This window comes from Pterocles gutturalis, unplaced genomic scaffold, assembly GCF_000699245.1.
Source record: "Pterocles gutturalis isolate BGI_N339 unplaced genomic scaffold, ASM69924v1 scaffold29316, whole genome shotgun sequence".
NCBI classification, from domain to species: domain Eukaryota; kingdom Metazoa; phylum Chordata; class Aves; order Pterocliformes; family Pteroclidae; genus Pterocles; species Pterocles gutturalis.
The window spans coordinates 48,603-73,553 of NW_010098774.1; the positions used below are offsets into that span (position 1 = coordinate 48,603).

Below are 24,951 nucleotides of genomic sequence, written 5' to 3' on the forward strand. Positions count from 1 at the left end.
GAAAGAGTGACCAGAATTTCATCCAGCGTCTTTGCACTAGCATAATTGTTTAATCTGGGTTCCATTAGTTCAGAATTTTTTAAAAACTGTATTTTACATTAAAAATTATGTTGTGCTTGTAAGCAAACAGAGGCTAACATGAACTGAGGGCTTAAGATGTGTATCTGGTGTCGAAAGTCTTGCATTGTCCTGGTGCTCGGAGTCTCCTTGGTGCTGTCCAGCATTACTTACAACAATTATCATTATTTATTGCTGTGCTTGGTTTTGATTAAAGCCTGCCAGTACTACATATTTCAGCAGCCTCTCTGGTGCTTTTAGGAATGTAAAGGATCTTTTGAGAAGATAATTAAAATTATTTGATGATTATGGTTGAAACAGAAATGAGCTCTAGATCAAAATGCAGCTTGATTCTTTCCTGTGGATTTGGTAAGCTGGATTCTTGCATGGTGTAAACCAGCCTCATTCTATTGCCCTCTTGCTCTTTTTGACGGTATATGAACTTAATGTGGTTTAACAGTTTCTGCCATCTTCTCAGTTGTCTGAGGCTCCCTGTGGAATTATTCCTTGTCAAAGCAGCTAAGAAGTATGTGAAGAAGCAGATAAAGTTGTCAGATAAACGTGACTAATGCCTTGCTGAAGGCTGCTTGCTCATGCTGAAATTTGCATTAGAAGTGACTTAAAACATTTGAATTATCGGTTGCACATCTTTAAAAAACCATTTTACTAAAATAATTTCAAGTTTCAACATTCTCCGGTTAAAATAAAATTACCTTGGGAAAGAAACCCCAAACAAACTGTTTAACAGCTTTTCTGGCTGTATTTTCCCCCTTCTTCTCTTTTGAACTCCTGACTTGGTCACTTGGAACCTTGTATTTGAGCTTTAGTCATTGACATAGTTTGAGTAATCGCAAATTACATGTACATATAAGGAACCTGTGTTGTTACAAAATAAAGACTGGGGTTTTAAACTCATATTCCAAGTCAGTGCCTTGTAACATAGACCCTAGTGTTTACTGCATCTTCTGAAATGAGCATGATTCATGAAACCAAGCACCTTCAAGGAAAATGGTGTAACTCAAAGAAATCTCTCTACACATGATACCATTCTCTTTTTGTTTTGCCATTGTGTTAGTGGAATCCCATTTCCTTTTCCTTCTTGTAGGCCTTCATCTTGTAATGTGTCAAAAAAATCTTTAACTCACTGCTAAGAATGCTTTAATTTTAGACCTCTTTTTATTAAGCCTCTATTTCAAAAAAATGGACTTGAAGTGTGGATTTCTCTGTGGCCAAAGGTCAGTGTGCACATCTAAATGATCTTTTTCTTTTGCATTTTCTGACCTTTAGAATTTTCCATTAAGAATGCAAAAGAAAATCTTACTTGTGAAAAGGTGAAAGATTGTATGTGAGAAAATAGAAGGAAAGCTGTACTCAGCAGAGAACTGAGTATTAAGAATAAAATTTATCAAGGCAAAGGATTAGGGGAAAACAAAGTCTATAATTCTCCATACTGAAGTGCTATGAACTTGCATAATAACAAATAGAAGCTGGATTTGCTTAGTTTCGAGTGCATACTTGACCTACTTCTTGTTACTGAAACCTTGTGGAAAGATTTGCATGATTATAAAGTTAACTTTATTGGGTTCACCATATTTCTAATTCATATTAGCCACTGCTAAGTAATTTATAGCTTGAAAGCAAACAATCGTAAATGCTGATGCATTCATATTCTACCATAAAATACAAGATGGGTTATTCACTGTTGTCTGACACGTGCTTCCCGCTGTGACAAGAGAACAAAATGACTCCTTTTCAAACCATCTATATATAAACAGCATAGGGACAATCCACAATGAGGGATTTCATTTATGGGGAGGTACACTGGAGATTTCCTGTTGCCGACGCAAAAGAAGTTTCTAAAGAAACTGTCATCTATTGTTTTAATATTAGGAGTTTTAATATTGGGAGGTTTGCATACAGTAAAGTAGATGGCTCTCGTAGACCTCATTTTGTTCAAGGATGAAGAATTGATCTTGGAACTAAAATTTTTTAACTCATAGGTATAATTGATCATGACTTATTTGTGTTGATTTGTGTGCTGAAGGAATAAGATAAAGCTGGTAATATTTGTTTTTGTACTACGTGTTTCCAAAGCTGCATTTCTCCAATGAGAAATGAGAAAGAAGCCAATGTCAGTTTTGACAAAATCAAAACAAGCCTGTGTAACTAGGAAAATGAAAGAAATTACAAGAATGCTTAAGGACGGGAAAAGAACTTCATAGAAGCTGTAGTGTGGAAAATTAATATGGGAAGTGAAGGGACACAATGAGAAATACCAAGCCAAAAATTTAAGAAGATGAAAAGGAATTAAGTAACCAAGGGTAAGAGAGATATTCTCAGAGATTCTGACCCATTTCATGATGAGGCTCACAGAATTGCTAGGCAAGAGGAGGGAAGAGTGTTCAGTAAATGTAGCTGTACTGCTTGGAGGGGATAGGACAGAAACTTTGTATTTGCAGTCTGATAGCATTTAAGGATGACATTAAATAGCAGTAATTGCATTTAGATATTTATACAGCTAGTCCAGCTAACCAGCACCAGGGAGACTGAAAAGAGTTCTAAAGGGTTCTCATATCATGCAAGTTAGTTCTCCATAAATCTGGAAATACACAACAAATTTCAAGAGTTTAGAAGAAAATTATTATAGTTCCAATATTTTAAAAAGAAAAGAGATTATCTGTGTGATTATAGATCTCTTAAACAGGCAAAAGATAGAATAGCAATTGTAGCATGTAATACATAATGAATAATAAGTGGTATTCAGTGTCATTTAGTACAAGTTGGTCAGAAATAGGTCTTTCAAACTAACTTGATATCCTTTCTGAGAAGATTATGTTTAATTGATGGAGATAATAGTAACAATGTAGCACTATGGTATAGCTTTCAGGACTTTTGTAAGCCATTCTATTTATTATATCAAAGAGTGCCTTGATTAATCAGCAGAATTACAGCATATGGACACACCATACCCAGAGCAGAATGAAGATTAGTCAAAAGATAGGTTTCAAGGTGCACCTGGTGTGGGGAGATGAGGCAGATGAGAAAGGCATCTGTTCTTACTTCTGCCCTATTTAACATTAATTATCAATGGTATAGCAGAAACATTATTGTTAGCAAAATTTAGAAGTGTCACGGAAATTGGAGGAATTTATAATGTCATGACTATAAGGCAGTGTGGATTACTTAGTGACCTTGGATGAGGCACCTGGTAACTATTTCCGTAGACAAACATCAGGTTCATAATTTGCTGGCTATGCTTACAGGATGCTGGACTCTGTCCTGGTGCACCGTAACAGAAAAACGTTTTAGGGTCGCTTGTGAGGAATTAACTGGAGTGCGCACCCCGGATGTACAGGAGACAGCAGGAGTTGGCCGTACCACTGTTTGGTTGTTGCCCTTGGAGAATGGAACAAAATAAAGCCTACTAGTATTTTATTAACATCTTAGTTTAATTCTGTCTGTTGGCTAAATGGCCTGTCCTACCATAAACAAATCAAAGCAGATGTGTTCCACATGCCCTCCATTCAGCTGTAGGCAAAGCTTACCCACATACCTGGTACAGCATATGCCTGAATAGCAGTGAAAACTCTCCTCAAAAAACTTCCTGCTGTCTGTATTCTCTTCCCTTGAGACTAATTTGAGAGCAACACTTGTGGAAATAAACATATCCTGACTCTTTTATCAGTATTATTTTAATTAATTCACTGAACATTTAAAACAAACTGATGAAAAGACCTCCCAAGGAGTACGACTAGAAATTAAACCAAGCAGCAAAGGGGACCTGCAGAATCTTGAGTATATAATACTTCTGGTAAAATAGTCACAATGCATTTATAGAGTGGCTTATTTTCAGTGGATTTGAATGAGAAGAAAACTTGAGAAAAACCCTCTGCACAGCACTGCTAAGTCAAATTGTTGGGCAATTTATGTGCAGAAGACTTGCCTAAATGTGCTGCTGTTTTTGGTTTATTATGAATTTTGTTGTATATTTTTATTGTGATGCTGATTAGGTTTCCTGTCTTTGGCACAGATTACAGGACCGGCCCTTGCTTCACTTTGATAACCAACCAGATGTGCCAGGGACAGCTCAGCGGAATAGTCTGCACAAAAACCCTTTGCTGTGCAACAGTTGGGAGAGCGTGGGGCCACCCCTGTGAAATGTGTCCTGCCCAGCCGCATCCCTGCCGTCGAGGCTTCATTCCAAACATTCGAACTGGGGCCTGTCAAGGTAAGTTAGCAGCAAAGCTTCCCCAAAAGCTGCTGAAAATGTTACTGGATTAATCTTAATTGAGTTACACTGCTGTGAAGAACCTGTCCTAAGCCATTCTCGGCTATATGTGTGAAGAATGGAAAAACATTGTCAGATGCATTACTTCATGATTCAGTGAGTGCCTGATGTTCAAGTGAGTACATTAGTAACTTAGGTCATGTGAGAGCAGCCAGCATCTTAATGAATTTCTCACTGCCAGCAGCCCTTTCCCTTGTTTCTATAATGGTGTTTTTCTGAGTGTACCACTCGATCATTCCATGGAGGAATTTATTCTGTTTCAAAAAGCACTCAAAACATGCAAAAATCAATCTGGTGTGGGGTTTTTTAGCTAAAATTTGTTGACTTTGGATTTATCTTAGGTGTGTTATCTCTCGAGCTACACTGCTTAGACCTGGAGAAAAGTACATGTTGTGCCATTTGAAATGCCCTATATATATTTTATACAGTTTTGGAAATGCATTTGCATTTGTTTCAAATCGTAAAATCCACCCAGATGTTGCTTACTTCTTTCTGAGCATGCCTTAGCATAGAAAGTCCTTACACTGCTTTTGGCTTTTACTCTAATACTTCCAGCTGTATAAATTCTTTTATTGTCTGGATGTCTGGCAGGAAACAGGAGAAAGTTAACAGGGGCAGCTATGTATTAAACTGATGTGGATTATAAATTCCCAGGACCGTATCTTTGGGGCTAGTTTATTTCAATCTGTCTAACATTTTCTGATAGGTTACAATATTTTTTAAAATAGGGGAGATAAAGATTATAAATCTATGAGTAATTTTATTTGATCATGAAATTCCTATGAAGGACTTCAAGGCATTCCATTGCATTAAAAAATGAAGAAATCCTCTGTCACAGGCCAAGTCCTGGTTGGTGCCTGCAGACAGGCATGATGAACTTCAGGATGGGCATGTTTGTGTATGCTGCATAATATGCACATATTTTGACTTTAGCCCTTCTGTTCCCCCCTCTCACTGTAAAGGTCAGAACTAAATTGTGCAGAAATCTCTGAATTGAAGTTCTGGACACTTCAGAAATCCTATGTGCATAAATATGTGGCCCACACCCCTGAACTCATGCCACACCTAGTTATATCCCTCTTGTTTGTGTCAGGGAAAAGCTGCAGTGACCTCTCCAATGGGTTTTTGCAGTTGGGAATAAGGCTACTTCTGCTTGCTGCACATTTCCTAGCATGCAGCTACATTTATGCTAATCTGTATGTGGTGCCAACACAGTTTTGGCCCCGTGTGTTTGACTTGTACTTGCCAGTTTTCCCTTCTCTTGTAATGTGTTCGTAATTTCAACAGATCTGCTATGGAACCACATATTAGCTTTATTTTTCATGAAATTGTACTAAATCCAGTCCTTTTGAAATCAGATAACATCCATTCAGACTGAAGACATTTCAGGGATTTCACATCTATATTCAATCTAAATAAAAGAAAGCAGGTTAAATAAAATCCAGGTTCTCTGAAGAGAAAAAGGAACCGTTATTATTGTGTGGAGAAGTCAGAAAAAATAAAATGGAGGGGATGGCAAGTTTATTTTAAAAAATAAATAGAATATTGCTGCCCACAGTTTGACTTTGTCTGTCTGGCTGAAAGTTAAATTAATATCGCAGCTGAGGTTTTTGAAGATACAAAGGAGGAAAATGAAAGCCAAAAGGTGGGATTTTGAAACAGACATTGTGAGTCAGGAGCATGACTTCTATTTTTTTAATATTTTTTTTAAAGTCAGTACAGTGCCATGAAATCTGGCTGATTATTGTTATTAAAGCGCAGCATATTGCTTTAGCTCGAGTCCCAGCAGCAATGTGGCTGTGTTGAGGGTGCTGAGGCTGTGCTACTTCTCTGTCTCCCAGCACAGTGGGTGGCTCAGGCACAGCACTGCTCTGGCTCCGCTGCTGCACCCCTGACCTCGTTCAGGCAGCCTACGGATCTTTACATAATGCTCTGCGGTGTGGTACAGCTATGCCCCTTGGCGTTCCTGAAGCTTCCTACTTGTGGCTCCCAGGGAAATTGCCTCTTAGCCTTTTGTACAGACATAATGCTTCGCTTTTCAGACTACAAGACACATTACAGCTGGCTCTCTGGGATGCATAAAGGGAGATTTGAAGGCATCATCTCCTTCAGCTTGTGTCCCTCCATTGAAACTGATCCTAGTGTGAAGCCCAAGAATTCAAGAAATCGGGTTTGACCAGCAGCAGCTGGTACTCCTTGGGGAAATGGGGGAAGTGCAGGCGTTTGGGTTGGAGAGTGGCGAGTGCTCTGCTTGATCCCAAAAGACAGTCTGTGAGCCAGACCTCTGCTGTCTCCTATTGCAATGCCACTCCTCCTTTAGTCTCATTTCTCTAGCTGTTACTGAGCCATAGCAACACTTCTGCAGCTGAGTGACGACACACGTGTTTTGTGCTAAAATAGCTGTGAGGCCAAAAAATGAGGCCTCTTGAAAATGTTTGTCTTGAGCTTCCTACCTAGCCTGTGATATCATCTTTGTTGTTTCATTTTCTTGAGTAAAAAACTTAAAAACAAGGAGAGAGAAATAAAGGGGAAAAAACCTTACAAATTTATGAATGCCTTAAGCAGGTCATTAGTAGTGCCTCCTGAGACGTTAATTATGGCTGTGAAACTCCTTGTGTCAGATCCTAACCACAGCTTGAGGTCATTGGTGCTGATCTTACTGGAGTAACAAGTTAATCATTTCTATCAATAATGACTATGTAGTTCCCCATGCCTCTCCATGAGGCCCCCTCCTGCACATTGCGCACTGCTCTTCCGCAGCTCCTGCATCTTTGCACTGGTGGACTCTGCACTGTGTGGACTTGCCAAGATTTTCAAAGGGGCAAGTGATTTTGGGTGCCCAGCTTTAGATATTTTAAAGGAAACTGGGGTTTGGCAGACTGTGTTCTCTGCCTGCCATTCCCCAGATGTTTTGGAAAAACAAAGCAATTGCAGTTAGATGTTTAATGTCTGTAACAATAATAACCATGTGATTTCTTGCAGAAAATATTTAGAGTACTGTACTTAATCATACTTTGCACAGAGTAATTACAAAATTAATGTCTGTCTTCACAAGCAAGTATCATAATATTATGATGGGTGAAGAATGGATGCAGGCATATTTACTTTAATTTCTGTGTAGACAAATTATTATGGCTGTTCTTGAGAAATGAATTAAAAGTGGATGTTTTTTTCTTTTTTTATATGATAGATGTGGATGAATGCCAAGCCATCCCTGGGATCTGTCAAGGGGGAAATTGCATTAATACTGTTGGATCTTTTGAGTGCAAATGCCCAGCTGGACACAAGTTTAATGAAGTGACACAAAAATGTGATGGTAAGAACTTTTAGAACTTTCTTCTGGAATTAAAAGGGGAGGAAAGTCTTCTTTTGGGGACTAACTTTGTTTAGAAGTTTGTGACAAACTTTCCAGTCTCTTCTGCCTTGAATATGCAGATAGCATTCATCACAACAAATACAAATAGTGGTCCTTTCTCCTTCTAAACCAGAGAATCTTAAATATTGGCCCTGAAGCTTTTTACAGCCCTGCATAACATTTTGCAGACTTAAAGGTACATCTGAAACAAATAAACATTAAAACTAAAAATATTTTTTAACCCATGCTTTAGAAATCTTGAGGCACTGTCTCTGTGTGGATCTTTTAACCAAAAAGTGTATGATTGGGACGTTCAACACGTTCCCACCTACTCAGGTAAACTGTATTTGACGTTAGTGGGAGCTTGACACTACTGAATGAAGACTGGAGGACTATGCTCTAAACTAATCCTTACAATTGCAGATGTTAAAGAAGGACAAACGTTTTACCTTTCCTTTTTGGTCATTATATTTTGGAAGTACAACAGGTGCTAGATATTAGTGGGGAAATTTGCAGTGTATGATTATAGTATTTTTTTCTCTATGTCATATAATAATAAGGCATAGATGTCTCCTTTGCTTTAAGGGAATTTTGGATACATAAGGAGCATAGCACTGAAATGTGTCAATTGCACAGTTTTGATTCATTTTCCTTACCATGAAGTCCAGATAATTTTGAAACTCTTACAACTTATTCTCCTTTCAGTCACTGAACAAAAATTAAATTTGTTTGAACAGACAAGCTTCATAAGTGGTTGGCGATTTTGGAGTCCTAACTTTCAATGTCATAAGGGTGTGTGACTAAGGTGTGCATGCACCACCTTTTCTTGCATCAGGTTCCTTTAAGGAAGCACTCAACAATTTTCAGTCATTTTGGAGGAATTATGACTTAGTCTTTCAAAAGAAAAATCCCTATTTCAAGCAAAACTTTATAATTTAAATGTAGGTTAGGGAAAGCAATTTCAAAAGAGGTTCTACACAGCATGGTTTTCATATTGACTGCCGATGGTTTTGTCAGAAAGTAACCCAATTTCAGGGTAGAACACTGTAAGTGTTTCCTTCTGTGGATGACGTACCAAGAACATGGTAAATAGGAAAGACTGAATATGTGCCTTCTTAAGTGTTAGTACTTGAAAAACTGTAGGCTTGGCTTGCATAGGCTGCATTGCATATGAACATTCCTATGGCATTTTTTGATTGCTTAATCATGTAAAAAAACCAACCAAACAAAAAAACCCCAAACAAAGAATAAAAAAAACCAAATAACCACTGCCTTCAGAACCTGCACTTGGCAATAGTTGAGGGAACCTGGGATAGCTGGGTTTGTTCCTAAATCCTGCCACAAATCTCCTGCCTCATCTTGTGAAATCCCTTTGGCTTGATTGCCTGGCTGCAAAAATAGGATGAAGTTTCCTTCCTTTCTTCAGTTCCATACCTGTAAGTTTTTGAACATCAGCAGACAGAGACTTCCTTTCAGTACATCTTCATATTGCATGTACCAAACATGCAATATTTCAGTTAAAGCTGTGTAGGTATTAATACAATTCAAATAACTAAAAGTAGTATGCTTATACCAGCAGCATGGAACAGGATAGTGATTCAACAGTTAAGAGCATAGTCACATAACAACAGAATATCCATTCTGCTTTTTTAAATTATCCCTTTGAGTTTTAAGTTGAAATCTCCAATATAAAACAAGGTATTTGCCTTATAGTAATTAACTGTAATTAATTTTAGTACATAATAATGAAACATAATATATCATGTGCTTGGTTTAACTTCCTATCCAGCAAGTAGGACTTCTGGGAGCTGTAATTTGTCCTTGGTCACTGATTTAGTAGAACTGGGAGCTACCTGCTGAATTACCAGTACTGTTTTTTCAGTGGGTCCCCATTAAAGTAAGATCATGATAGAAATCATCAGGTACAGTGAGACAACACAACAAGATGGGAAATGAGGTGTGTTGGCCGAAGTTCTCTTTATTAGCATAGCTGGTGGAAAACTGTATTTTAAGTGTTAGGTTATTTCACTGCTTCATATCACCATTCCCCTTCCAGTTGCATTAATGCTGAGGTAAATGCTTTTTTTGTGGTGATTGGAGGGAGTAATTTTTCCTGGAGTGACGTTTACGGCTGCGAGTACATTGAGTATACTTACCTTTATAAAACTCGCATACTTAACAATGACAATGTTGCTTATATGAATGTCAACACTAATATAAATAGTGAAATACTGTTTGGGTTAGGCTCAACCCTAAAATAAAGAGTGATGATTTTGCTTTTAAAAAGGTTGGTCTCTATATAAACAGTGGCAACACTGACTTTAAGATAAACATTGGTGAATTTGAGTCAGAAAATGCCTGAATCTGATCCATTTAGGACTGCATTTTTCTCTGTTAATTAAGGGCTCTATTCAGACCAAAACTCAATTTCCAGATTTTTTTGTCACTGAGTCTTTTGGGACTCCTGTGGAGTATAATCCTGGAGCAAAAGCCAGAAGTCTCTTAGCAGTGCTCCCAGGGCACTCGGACTTGAGGGTTTGGCAACATCCTCGAAGTAGCACTGAACAAAAAGTCACACGCCTCTCACACACCCAAGCGAGGAATGTGACCCGCATCACGACAGCTAGCAAGATGCTGGGGAGGAATGTGTGCACAGGGGGCCCAAGATCCCACACTGCTTAGGTTGGGTTGGTCTGCAAGGTCTGGTGATCTGTGTGCCACCTCAGTCCTTCCACTCCTTTCCTGCAAAGAACAGGGGCCATTAAGGTGTTAGAGCATCCAATGCTTTACCTAGGGGAAGAGGAATTGATAATTTTTATATTACTGAATTTTGTATTACTGTCTTCACAGGAAAAGTAGAACAGAGATCCTCACTACTTGCTAAAACGCTCATTAACGGTCCTGTGGGACTTTGGGTGTTCCCCCATCTGTTGAGGCCAAATTCCAATTTAGGCGTTACATTTAAATTCCTCCAATCGTTTCTAATGACTACGATATTATTCACTCCTTGCCTTGGTGTGTTGGGTGGTGTTGCAGTATTTCATCTCAGAAATTTTTGTGGTTGGTGAAATCATTATTACAGCCATGTGTCTGTTTGTAGATCTCTAGAGGAGAGATTGGACAGAGTCCTGTGATGCCATTATTTCTGGCTGGATTCTCCCTGTTGGGAGGGCAACCGGGTGATTGTAGATGGCAGTGACAGGCAGTTGCCATTGATCACTCTAGAGAATAACCTCCCACTCTGCTCTGCTTTGCTGATCCTTCTTGTAGGTACCTTGGAGAAAAGCGAGCTGTTTTTAAGCTCAGCTGGGCTCCAGGTTCCTAGATGAGAGCAATGCTAAGTAGATACAGCTGCATTGTTAAGACAGACCCTGGAAAGCAGGGGGAAAGTAACTGCACATTACAGGCGGGCTACTGATGGTAATTAAGGAGCAATTGGGGCTGGCATAGGTTATTACTCACATGACTGTAAATAAGTTAAACGTCTAGCTGTGGAAGAAACCCTTCAAGTTCCCTCTGTTCATGCATGCAGCTATGATCAGGTATAAGAAGGTATTTGTCACGTTTTTTTCTGCATATTTTGAAAATTTTTTTACATTGAATCTATGATGATGATTGAGGTTTATTAGTGAAGAAAAAGACGATGTGGACTTTTATTTTAAAATCGATGACAAGATCTAAGGGTAATTGTGAACATTGCCTGACCTTTGCAGCAGATATTTCAGTTTCTATCTAGAAATCTGTTGAAACTTCAGAACATTCACTTAGTGGAGAAAGCCAGGAAAGATAATTTTTGTTGCCTGCAGTCATCTTACTTTAAGCTATAATCCTGTCAGATTGCATTAGTTAAACATTGCCTAGCTGCTCAATGCTTTTATATGAGGGATTTCCAAGAAAAACCCAAGTGCAGTAAGAAGGACGGGCAATTCAGTAGGTGCTACACTTCCCTTTGAGTCAGCATTGAACCATTGCCGCGGTATGGTGCCAGGAGACACTGTGCTGCTGGAGATACCATGAGACACAGCGGTTAAGCTCCTGATTGCTGTGGTCGTTACAGGTCCCATGATAGTTTTCTTAATTTTAATGTGCAGAATTCAAACTGGAGGGGTTATGGTTTACTTACAGTTAGTAAATCTTCTCTGCAGTTTATGATTTTCGTCTCTCATTATTAAACAGTAAAACACGCTCTCTGGCTTTTTTTGCAATTTACAGATGCAATGTTTTCTTAAGTTCTGTTTCGCTTGTGTTTAGAAGATGCCTAACAAAAGATCCTGATTCAAAACTGCTGATTATGCCTCTAGTACAAAAGTTAGGAGGTGTCTCAGACCACACTGAATTTGATCATTAAAACTAATTATAAATTGGATATTCTCATGCCAGAACTAATTTAGCTAACCTGCTCCTGCTTCTCTTTTTGCCTTGAAGATATTGATGAATGCAGCACCATTCCTGGAATCTGTGATGGAGGAGAGTGTTCCAACACAGTTAGCAGTTACTTCTGCAAGTGTCCTCCAGGGTTTTATACAGCTCCTGATGGCTTAAAGTGCATAGGTGAGTAGAATCCTGTAAATAATAAGACACTAGGTGTCATGAACATTCATGAATATCCAAAATGGGTAACAGTGTACTAGAAACGTATTTCACCTTCTGATCTTGAAATCCTTCTTTTATGTAAAAGTACATCATGTGCCTATATATGTATTCTGAAATTAGTTTTCCATTTGCAGGATGTTTCCTCTTCTCTCTTTGTTGTGACCTTCACTTTCATTTTTCTTACTCCAGTTTTTCTGTTATGCTATATTTGTTGCCTTGAAGTAGGCAGAACTTGTTTAACAGATCTCCTTGATGTTCTTGCTCTCCTGTTGGTCTTTGATTTAGTCCATGTTATATTCAGCAGTCATTTAGAAAAGCAAATATACTTGAAAAAGAAGCTAATAACCCAAACCAGCTTTTTTCCCCCTCATTCCAACTGTTACGACCTTAATGCAGATATTTTTAATTAAAGGAAGTAGTGTGATAAGCTGGGTGTGGGACATTTTTTCAGCTTTCATGATGTTGATGATTCGGCAGTGCTGTTCTTTCAGGCTTTCACTGTGGCAGAACAGAACCTGTCTTCCAAAGGCCAGACCAGGAACCAAAGGAATGTGTGAATTAAATGACTGCCACTGGAGTGCCAAAGCTGTGAAACAGTAGTGTTAGCACTTACTGATTCTGGGAAGCATGCAGCCTGCTCTGAGGCAGGTCAAGTATTCAGTCAATTTTTCTTTTCTCATTTTTATGCAGTAATTACTTTTTTTCACTGACAGACCTGAATTTTGAGCAATTATTGTCATTTAAGAATCAAATAAAAGATTTATTTTCCTCAGGTTTGGCTTGGTTATTTAAAGGCTCATACCCAGTGCCAGCACTGGGGTTCAAGAGAGCACCCTGTGTTTAATGCCTTTGGTAGAAAATCATTTGGGAAAAAAAAAACAAAAAACTTCACAGACAAAAGTACTAAATGATATTAACTTCCCCAAGATATCTGGAAGTAGTTTTGGTTTTGATTAATTTTGAATGGTGCTATTCTATTTCTGCAGGTTTGGAGAAATGAACTACATTTCTTCCATTATCAAGAACAGCATTTTGGTAGATTGGATACATACCGTACACTTAAAATGCCAGTGGGAGTTGCTTTTATTGCTCCTAAATGACTGTGGATCATTAAATTATTGATTGCTGCTTGTACTTAATATTTATGAAGGAGATTCATCTTTCTGTAATAAGAAATTTCTAGAGATGCACAACTTCTGTTTCCTTTTACTTTTTATAGTCATTGCTCAGTCAGGACTGCTCAACATTCACACCCATGTTATATTCCTGCACTTTTCCAGCCTTTTTTTTTTTTACCCACTGTGTTTGTGGGCTGAAATAGTTCTGCTAAGGAATTAGTTATTTAAATGATGACAGGCTGTGTTAAGTAATATGCCAGCCTATGAGCCATCATTAAAATTTTGGTTTTGTGTCCAAGGCAAAATGTGCTACATGGGAAGAACTATTAATTATCTGCAGATATTTTGGATTCATGTCTAATATGCACATTGCATACTTGCCATATTAACAATGAGAGAGCCCAAATCTGTATTAGAGCTGGGCAAAACATTTGATCTTGTTTTAATTACAACATGACTTTCTTAAGTGAAAAGTGTTAGCAGAACATGTCTATTCTGTTAGAGATGAGGAAGTGCTTCTGAGAAATGTGTCCCTTATGGGGCTCAAACTGAGCAGCACTGGAGCCAAACATCCAAAGGAAGAACTGGGAGTTCCATTATTACAGACCTTAAAAATTAGAATAGGCAAAGCAAGATAATACCTCCTAGAGCTGAAAAGCAGAAAGGAAAGCACAACATCTCAATCCAAGTACATGAGGAGTGCTATGAAGAAAGCTGCTAGCCTGTGCTTCCAGCTGGCATAAATTTGTTTGGTCAGTGTTATTTTAAATGGCTTTTTCTTTTTGTTTTAATTTCTTTTTCTTTTTTAAGAGGCACATTTTCTTGAAGGTTATTTTCATAGTGATTCTTTGCCTTTTCAAAGTACTATATTTTTTGTGAAAAATTTTAAACACTGAAAATGATTTTGTGTTTCTGAACAGCAAAAGAGTTGTTTCCTGCTGTTCTTGCCCTTGTTTGTGTGTTTTACCATTTGGAACAGAAAATTAAAGAGGAAAAAAAGAATCAGTTCTGATTAGAAAGATGGAAAGATTTCACATTTTTCTCACAAACTTACGGTCTTTTTCTGAAAATGGTGTGGCTTTTGGATAAGTCCTTACACCTATAGGTAGATAAAGATGTTTACTATGTGTTTGCCTTTTTATGGCACATTGTATGCTTGCACAGATCCTGTGTAGATCCTTTCTCCACTTCTGCACATTACTGCTTTTGAGTGTTTCAAAACTTGGTACTGACCAAACCTAAGGAGGTTGAATTACAGAGGATGATGATAGAGTTTGATAGAGGACTTCCTTCCTTACCATCCACCCCACATCACACCAAGCATCGGAACATCGCTCCACATGAAGACCAAAATTATAACAGATGCAGTGGGGAACAGTTTGCATAAGAGCTTTATTTGACTTTTAAAATGGTAGATTAGGAGGGTATTAGTTTGGCAGTTCAGTTGGAGAAATGGAGGACCAGTAATAGAACTGCAGAGATTTTTTTTTTTTCTCTGTTTTAGATTTCCATTATATGATGGTATGAATGGACTAACTAAAGCTTGGAAGCAAAGGCCAACTGACTTTTTTAGCTACACTGCCAGTAGTATCCATGTTCAGGGTTCCAGCTAATAAAAGGCAGAAGCATCACAGACTCTCCCAACATATCACTATATATCAGTTTCCTCAAAATAATAAGAAACTTCCCTGCTTTTTTTAATATCCACTGGAATAGCTACTAAACTCTGGAAAGCACTGTTACTAGACAGATGAATCTACCATGCCCTGGATAACTGAGATACTGTTTCTTGAGGGAATGGTGTCTGCTGTTGTAAGGTTATATCTGCGATTTTTTCCTCTCCATTTTGACAGCATATTTTGCATATTTTAGAAACAAACTTGGTCTGGTTTATCGAGCAGCATCAAATCACACCACAGCTTATATTGAGTTTGACATGATGTGACATATTGTGAAACAATTGCTCAAAACCTCAGATTGTATCACAAGATTTTTTTTTTTAAATTTTTTTTTTTTTCCATTTTGCTTCCATCCACATTTTCTCTCCCTTCTCTAAGCTGGGGGATCTCTGTGCAATGTTGTTAGAGCTGAGTATGAAATCTGGGTACAGGACGTTCTTCGTACAGCACATGCTTACCCTTTTCAGACAGGAAGCCAGCAAGCACATCTCCATAAACAATGTGATGGTACCAGTTAAAGCTGTGTTGCTCTTTCTTGCCTGCAAGCCTATATCTTGTCAAATCACTACATACTTCAGCTGGGGAAGCCATGACTAATGAAAAATGAATTAATGGTTTGAGAGCTGCAATACAGTGAGTTTATTGCTGTACGTCGCTGCAATTTTTGTTTGGAGGCACAGAAGCATGTTTTATTATATACTGAATGCACACTTCTGTTCTATTTTTGCCTCCATTAATTCATTGCTGTTCCATATTTCACTTCAGCTTTCTCACAGGAGGTGTTACACCTGAATCCAAAGCAGCCCAAATGTTATCTGGATTTTTCCGGTTTTCTGCCTTTTGTTTTCTGAGTGTTGTAATGTTGCAAGTGCTATGTCATCGATAATGTAATCAACCAAGAAAAACAGGACCTTTCCCTTTTGTGAAAGTCACATTTGTCATTGGACTGATGACTATGTATCCATTTCTTTCTCTCGGTAGATGTGCGTCCTGGATACTGCTTCTCTTCTCTGACCAATGGGCGCTGTGGCAATCAGCTCCCGCAGCCTTTATCCAAAATGCAGTGTTGCTGTGACAGTGGCCGATGCTGGTCTTCTGGTGCAGCTGCCGCTCCTGAAATGTGCCCCATCAGATCCACTGGTATGAACCCACCTGTATTCTTATGAGCGTGGTTGAACACTGAATTAGGCAGTGATTTTCTTTTATCAGTAATGTTCTCATTAAAGAACTATACAGAATGGTTGAAGCTGGAGGGCACCTTGGGAGATCATTTAGTGTAAACCCCCCTCTCAAAGCAGAGCCTCCTGTGGCAGATTGCTCAGGACGCCAAGGAGGGTAGGCCAAGCAAACATAAAGTATTTTATCTGTTGCTAATTTATGTTTTGTAGCCTGGCTGTTCCAGCCTTACCTGATTCAGATGTTGTTTTGACATCCTCTTCAGACTCAAGTTACTTCCTCCAGAGCCTTCTAAGAGATTCTTATTCCCTCTGTGGTTTCATTCTCATTGGAAAACTGACCTTTCCTTCCTCTTATGTCTAACTTTCTGAGGTGCCATTTATTTCCTGAAGCTTGACACAGAACATGATTTCTGTCTGCTCCCAGAATGTGCTGTACTTTATCGCCTCCCTGTGTATTGAGATCCCCAGATAATGTGAGGTTTGAGTTTAGAGAAGATGGTGAGCAGATTGTGAAACTAAGTGTGAAGGAGCAGAGGAAAGATGTTTTTGAGATTTTTTAGGACTGGAGACGTAATGAAATGCTTTAGAAAAGAAGAATACAAGAAGCTTAAGGACTGACGGGAGGAACTCAAGGGAGATGCAGAGTTTAGGAAGGAATGGGGGTCATAACACTATAGCAGTGTAACTCTGAAGAAGTTGTCAGTGTGTTTATTCTTGTTTTTAATCCTTTGAGTGAAATGCGTAATACTGGAGCAAAGTTCTATGAAGGAAGTCTCTTCCTAGTTCTGTCACTATCTCAATAATATCTAAACATGTTAAATGTCCAAAACTGACTAGAATAATGCTAACAAAATAGTGTAATCTATTGATGCTCCTCTGAAATAGGAAGACAAGGAGAAAGCTTTCAATCTTAACATAGTCCTTGTTTTCTTTACACACTTTCTGATTATTCATATCTAACTGGTGAATAAACTGGGTGGAAAAGTGAAGTAATTTGGCCAAGGCTGCAGACTGAGACGTGGTGGAGACTGAGCTAGAACCCAGGACTTCCTGACTCATAAATCCATGCAATGTCTTCCAGATCATGGTTACATGTCACATTTTTTTTTTCTGACCTAGGATATAAATTGAGACTGTAAATTACTCTTTTCAAAAGTGCTCTGAAATTCTTTGAAAGGCCTTACATGTATGTAAGGTATTGCTGTCATTATTTGATCAAGTTCAGTTATTCCTTAATGTATCCTGAGAAGGCAAGATGAGGAATTTAGAGCTGTCAGTGGCCCAAAGTCTCTCCAACTCTGAGATGGAAATTTACTGAAATATAAAGCGGAGCGCTAGCTGCATAATGTAACCAAGCGGTTGCATTTTCAATGTGGGCAGCAGACCCAGATGTTACTATAAAATGGGCTGTTTATTGCTAGAAATTATACATGGAGATTGAAGTTGCAATAAAAAAGGCTTACGCGGTATTTCTTTGCAATAATTGTTTATGTGGAATGACAGGGTTCACCGTTGACACTATAAATACTTTAAAAGTGGTATCTCAGGCATCCAGCCGTGTGTGTGTGTGTGTGTGTTCAATTCTCAACTCAGCAGTCCCTTCACGTGTGCTACTTCCATTCAACCGATGGGCAGCCCCGAGGCTGTGATTCCTTTTTGCATGGAAGGCCTTGACTCCTGGTGAATTGGTTTTGGATGATTGGGTATTACCAATGTAGAGTAAAAAAAGACAGACAGTATTGTTTCTTTCACAACTACTGATCAGTGGGTTTCAGAGAATGTGTGATTAGAAAATAGACTATTAAAACCACCATCGTTAGCAAACATTTGCATATTGGAATTTGTGTGTGTGTGTATACAGACACTGTTTCTTCTGAATGTCTCAGTTTTGTCACAGGTAGACCACTGATTGAGAGCAGATTCAGCTTACGTGTCAATAGGCAAAATAGAAAGCTAGGAAAAAATAAACAAGATAGAATACATAATACAATGAAATCTTCTTGGGAATGCTTTAAGGTTAAAATCACTCTAAGAAACAATAGAGGGAAATGCAGTGACACATGAAACAAACTGATCACCTAAAAGCATTCAAATAAATGCAAAGATCACAATTGGGAAAAGCAGAAGTTTAGACTACCATGTTTATTTAACAAATCCTCTGTGATTCAGGAAGAGTTTCTAATGTGTTTTACAGGTGGAAGTAGAAGTGAAGTGAAAGTGTGGAAGGCTGAAATATCCAGCTTAGTTCACCCAACACTGAATTTATTTTTCAGTTCTCATTTTTTATATTGTTTCAGGAATTCATGCATCTCTGTAGCATTTTGCTTTTGTTATATAATTCCTCTCCCTTGTTGTGCCATAAACTTTAAAATTTCGAAGTTCAAAGATATTGGCTGCACAAATAGTTATTTGTGTACACATGAATTGTGGACATGAATTAGGTCAGTTGGAAATGTGGTCTTTAATTGTGATACTCTGCGTGCATTCTTTGGATTGCACAGTCCAAACCCACACTTCCCAAAGACAAAAGAGTCTGGGGCAGGAGGAAAAGTGGGGCAGTAGGGCAGATGCCAGTAATAGAGATAAACAATAGGAGAATGCGTAACACTCAGCATACACTGTGCTTACAGCAGAATAGATCATTTTCCCATCATCTGGGGAAGGATGAACTCGGTGTGGATCTAACTCAGTTTCTCTTTGTCTACGCTCCTTAGACTGCACCTCATTTGGTTTCTGCTTTTGTTGGCAAATTTCATTTTCACAGGGAAATAATGTTAGTGTATTCATTCTCTAACTGTTTTTGCCTCATTGCTTATATTGATATTTCTTTCTTTTAGGAGGCTAATTTTTAAGAAATCCAATTGAAGCTGAGCCTTTTCCCCTTTTCAGTATTTTTTTTTAAACTCTGTGGCAAGCTTTGTATTAAATTAGCTTGGGATCAAGTCCAGAAGTCCTTTTTTAGGTAAACTTCCTACCGAGTTCATAAAAGATTTTGCCTGAAAGCAGACAAAGTAGATTAAGATCAGGTCCCCATCTCACTGTTCAGAATGGCAGTTATGTTATCTTTTTACTAGCAGTCTTCTGACAAGTAGTATTGATATCCTCCTACGAATTAATGGCTTGATTCACAGACCAAAGCCTGTTACTATGAAAAAAACCATATAGACTCCGATTTCCAGGATTATTTAAGGTTTGTTGTTGCTAATATGAGACACTGTGAAAACGGAGAGAGTTGGATTAAATGGAAAGGCTGCAAGAGTTTAAACAACATTCATGTTTTCATGTTTCAGATGAGTATCGCAAACTGTGCACAGTGGCTGCTCTGCTGCCAGCGAGACCTGACCTTCCTCCGGGCCGTCCCGACATCATTCCTCCAGGCCGTCCTGACATCCCTCCACCACTCATTCCTGGTGTTTACCCTCCTCAACAGCCAGAAATTCTCTATCCATCTCGGGCTCCACCACCTCATGGTAAGAAAGAAATAATAAACTTTGCCTGCACCATTTGCATTTAGCTTCTTTAAAAACATGCATTTCTCAGTTGTTGGTATCTTTTGCTTACTTTATGTGGACATATAGTCTCTGGATATCCCTCCATAGCCTGGTTACCATGTATTTTACAGCAAATGTACCTCATTGGTAGTGTTTTCCGTGTTAAGACAGGATTCAAAGATTACATGCTCACTGTCTGTGCTGAGGCTTATGTATGTAGTAGTTACGTTACTATTGTTTTAAGGCTACTGTGAGCTTTGCTGCATGTCAGCATTGCGGAACGTGAATAGCTCTTTGACTAGGTTGTGATAGTTACTTACATTAAAGAGCTTGGCTGGGAGAAAGCAGATTCTTTCAGGTTGTTTTCCTCATTCTTGCTCGGCCAGGTAGGAAGCAGACAGAGATACCGACAAAGATACTAGTGTGCTGGACACTGAGGCTGACCCAACTTTTTCAGTGATGCACATGGATAGGTTAGGTTTCTCTAGGGCAAGGAGGGAGCCCGAGCAGAATGTTGATATGTTCCTTATTCTGCCCCTTGCTCAGGCAATTTACTACATGCCCATATAGTCTATGGTAGGCATGTGCCACCTGAAATAGTTTGGCATAGCCACATCCTTTTTTGCAAGTAAACACAAGCTCATTTTGCCTGTGCTCTGTGCAGATGCAGGCAGTCTCGGCTTGCACTGGCACCAGCTGAAACTATTTAGTCTTGGTTCAGCACCAAGCTGAGCTAATAAGCCTAAGAGGCAAAGCATGTTAACTCAGGCCTGACACTGCACTGACGTAGCTGCACAGCTTCTGGTCAACTGGGAGCACGGACAGAGCCAGCTTACGTCTGCCTGCCAAAGACCATACAGGCATACCTTCCAGGGTTGTCCCTGCCCTCCTCTCACTCTGCTGTCTATGAAAATGGAGATAACTGAACCAGCCTGCTAGCTCTGTGCTGCTGTATAGGCTTTCAGTAGAGTCCCTGCATTGCCGTGTACCCACTTTACCACTACGTATGAGCAGACTTGGTCCTGTTTTGTTGTGCAGAAGAAAACAGAATCAGACTTGCCACCGTGAAAAAATCAGAGGTTGCTAGCTGTTTTCAGACAGATCTCTAAGAGTCAAAGTGCTGTTTTCTCTCTCCCAATGCTAATTTTATTATGTAATTCACATTATGATGGAAGGTAAACATTGACTTTTAATGGAAAATGCTGCACAAGTTGCAGATTTTAAAAAATTGTTATGATGAACTATTAAAATATTTTTCCAACTCTGCTTTTTAAGTGATCTTGCCGGTGAACTTCACTGACTATTGCCAACTGTTCCGACATCTCTGCCTTAATGGGCGCTGTATTCCCACTCCTGGGAGCTACCGCTGCGAGTGCAACAAAGGATTCCAACTGGATGTTAGAGGGGAATGCATCGGTATGTGGTTTTCTGCTGTAAATCAGAGAAGAGAATTTCATTTTAAATTCTTTTCCACACAATGTAATAATGCTGAGTTCTTAAATAAAACAACCCCCCCTCCAAAAAAACACCCCAGTGAATAGGCTTCCAAGAACTAATTGTTTTATTTTACAGCAGTTTTGCCTTTAAGACAGTATTTAACAAATCTTGTAAAAAAAAAAAATTATGCGGAGTAAGGGTTTCTTTACTAATCTGTGACTATAATGTGTTTATTAGTGATTGAAAATGACCTCTTTAAAATGCTAACAGCTCTTTGACTATGCAAATAACCTATTGTTTAAAAAAAAAAAAAGCAATCATGATCTTAGCCTTAGTAAGATTTAGAATCATAGAATGGCCTGGGTTGAAAAGGACCTTAAAGATCATCTAGTTTCAAGCCCCCTGCTGTGGGCAGGGTTGCCAACCACTAGAGCAGGCTGCCCAGGGCCCCATCCAGCCTGGCCTTGATTGCCTCCAGGGATGGGGCATCCACAGCTTCTCTGGGCAACCTGTGCCAGTGCCTCACCACCCTGTATGAAGTCCTCTTTAAGTTCGTCGGGAGTATCTTGTTGGGCTCTTGAGCCCTTTAGCTTTGGAATTTAGCCAGAGCTCAATGATAGGAGCAAGGATTAGCTGTCTGTTATATGCAAGATTTTGCTTCTGTCAAAATCTGTGTCTCAAGTGGGGCTGGGAATGTGGAGGTGTGGGATTAAGGTCTCTACCTCTTGCACATGCAATATCTTGTCTTGTTGAGTGCTCCTTTTCCACAGCTCCTGCTTAGCTTAGAGCATGGGATCCTTTTACTGGGAATTCAGTGGTGTCCCCTTTCCTTTCAGATTGAAGCACACTATTTCTCCAGCTACAAAACAATAAAATACACCTATAGACCCAAATATCTTCCAACGAATGTCTTAATAAAAATATATTGTCTGTGTTTTACAGATGTTGATGAATGTGAAAAGAATCCATGCATCAGTGGAGACTGTGTGAACACCCAGGGATCCTACATATGCCAGTGAAATATCAGAGCACAGCAACTAGAACAGAGTGCCGAGGTAAATTATGGTTTTACAGACACATCTGTACTATTGTATACATACCAGGAAGGAAAACAGTTTTTAAGCAAAATTTAGCAGATGTGTTAAATATGAGGATTTTAAAAAAAAATAAACCAGATATGGCAGTAAAAATGATTAACCTGCCTGAGCTGACTGTTCACAGACCGAGTTATGAAGAAAGACATTTTGTCTTGTGCTGAAAGTATCTTGGCAACATTTGTGGCCTTGAAGTAAAAAAGACATCTTTTTTTTTCTTTCTTTTTTTTTTTTTTTTATTTTTTTAAACTATTGAGACATTTTTTCTTTTGTTTCTTGAGGATCTTAAGGACAATTAAACATCCCTTCTTTGGAGAAACCCTTTACCTATAAAAGACTGTTAAAAGACTAAGAGAGGTTGGGGGAATGATAAGTCTTCCAGTGGGTAAATATAAGAGTACAGTGCCCATGTGTTATCCCTGCCCATTCAGAGAAAGAACTAAATATAGATTATAGCAATGAAAACTTAAAGAAGGTATGGAGAAGTAGTGCAGCATTGGGAAGGTCTAGGTGGGGACGCTGTAGAATCTCCAGTATTGGTGTTTTGAAGACCAGGCTCAACAATAGTCCTCATGGTCTTCATCCTGCCTTCTGTGGGAGTGGGGAATGCATAGCTCCTCGGTGGTCAGCTCTCTGTCAGGGTTCCGTGGCTCCCAAACTGTCCTGGGCTGGGAATTAGACTGTAAAGGTGGATGCAGTCCTTTATGGTTAAGTCATAATGAGAAACTTCTGTCCAGAGAAGGAATGACTACTTTGATATTCCATAAGAAATGAAGCATCTAAATGAAACAGGATGTTTGAATGCTCAGAGTCCCAGCTTGTCTTCATATTTTGCTTTCTGCTCTAAGAGGAGGGTTCCTTGAGCATGCCCTCATTCTGAAAGAGAGAGCTTCTAAAAAGTCAGAAGAAAGCTCTCTGTATTAGTGTGCAATTTTTTTTCCTTCCCTTTGTGAATCAGAAAGGTATTTGTGGTACAGAAGCTTACTCCAATCCAGGAGGACATGCAGAGCCAGCGCCACTGATGCATGTTGCTGGGAGTATTTGACCTAATTGCTGCCAAACAACCATGTTGCGGAAGCATCTTCATAGTTCAGCTGACTAGTGGTGAAGGAGTGCTGAAGTGGAGTCTCAGTGGTGATGAATTTACTCATGAGTCATTTTTGTCACACGCTTTTAATTTGACTGACTCATTACAGAAACACATGGTTGTCAGAAGCCTAGTAGCTTAATGGCATTAAAGTGTGGTCACTTAGCAGTTGCTTTGCAGTCGATGGGAACTGTGCTTGCTTGACAGGCAGTTCAGAAAATGCTATAATGTGCAGAATCTTTGTTTTCTGAAGGAATTTTTGGGACCAGTTTAGGGAAAAGAAGAAGGCTAGTGGGGTGCATTTGGCAAAATATGCGTATAGCACTGGTGCCTGCCAAAGTCAGCATTTGCTGTAAAATTACTTCGCATGACTACTTTGTATATTGAGGTTTTATTTTATGCATACACAAATGTGTCTGTGCTGATACGCTTTTGCAAATGTATTCCTTACGTCCATTCTTGAAAAATGAAGTCTCCATAATGACCAGATGTTTATCTATTCCTTGCTCTGAGGTTCCAGGGGAGGCTTTTTTTCTGCATAATGAGTCTGGTAGGTGACTGATGAAACATTGCAGTCAGTATTGCAAGCTACTGATCCAACTGTTATAATTCTAGTAGGAGTTTGGCTGAATTAATTTGTTAATTGGAGACATAGATGAATAAGGTTGTCATATTAGGATTAGTAGTCAAAACAAAAAAATACTTTTTAATTGCAGAAGAGGACATGTAAAATGAACTTCAAAAAAAGTGAAATTTTAATGAAGATTAGCTATGAATGCATGGGAGTCAAAGCTTCAGTAGCTCAGTGCTTACTATAATCTACCCGACATTTCTTAGAGGAGTAGGTCAGACCTTATTTGGGGATGGCAGCAATTATGGACGTATCACTGAGAGGGGAGCTTTGAGTTTTGCAAGTTTGTCTGAGGGGGGAAAAAATAATCCACAATGTTATTTCATAATTTGAAAAACATAAACTAGTGGTGAGTCTCCGGTCAGCTGTGTGTATGTAAAGAACAGTGAGATTCTGTGTTAATTTTCTGCACCATGATTTAGACAGCATCAGATGCATAAAAGTACAAATCATAATGAACTCTAAAAACTGAAAGGCCAGAAAAATTTCGAGATGCTGTAGCATTTCTGCCTGTCCTAAGGAAGAAAGCAGGTGGAGTAGCTGAAGCCAGGCTCAGGTATGACAGAGTGCCACAAAAGCGCGGGGAAAGGGACTGAGCAGAGAGAAAACTCACTTCTGTTCATTGGTGATCGATGATGCTTGTTTATCAAATGAGGGAAGGTTTATCAAGCCTGAACACTTTTGCTGGAAGTCAAGAGGGCTGCAAGCTGCCGCTGCAGTGAGCTGTCACTTGAGCAGCTCTTGTCTCTGCTGGCCTAGTTGCTTGCTTGCAAGACAGTTCTTTGCAGGGATTTCTTAGTAGCTTCCCAGAACTACCGCACTGCCAAGAAGGCAAATACAGGTTCACAATTTTGAGAGGCATCGGTTCCCCCTCAGACAGGTGTCTAGAGAGCAGGGGTGTTTGGGAGGACACCCTGTGCTCTGCTTCTTCCTGAAGCACAGC

At 39.1% G+C, this 24,951-nt stretch overlaps 1 protein-coding gene across 1 annotated transcript in view; it reads left to right on the plus strand.

Annotated features, from left to right (window-relative positions):
- Window positions 1-24,951, plus strand: part of LOC104462251 (fibrillin-1-like) — a 138,956-nt gene that overhangs the window by 35,107 nt on the left and 78,898 nt on the right. The window contains 8 exon segments of the mRNA XM_010074127.1: window positions 4,088-4,285; window positions 7,536-7,661; window positions 12,126-12,251; window positions 16,072-16,230; window positions 19,559-19,738; window positions 21,035-21,175; window positions 22,139-22,210; window positions 22,213-22,251. Coding sequence (XP_010072429.1) covers window positions 4,088-4,285; window positions 7,536-7,661; window positions 12,126-12,251; window positions 16,072-16,230; window positions 19,559-19,738; window positions 21,035-21,175; window positions 22,139-22,210; window positions 22,213-22,251 — 1,041 coding nt within the window.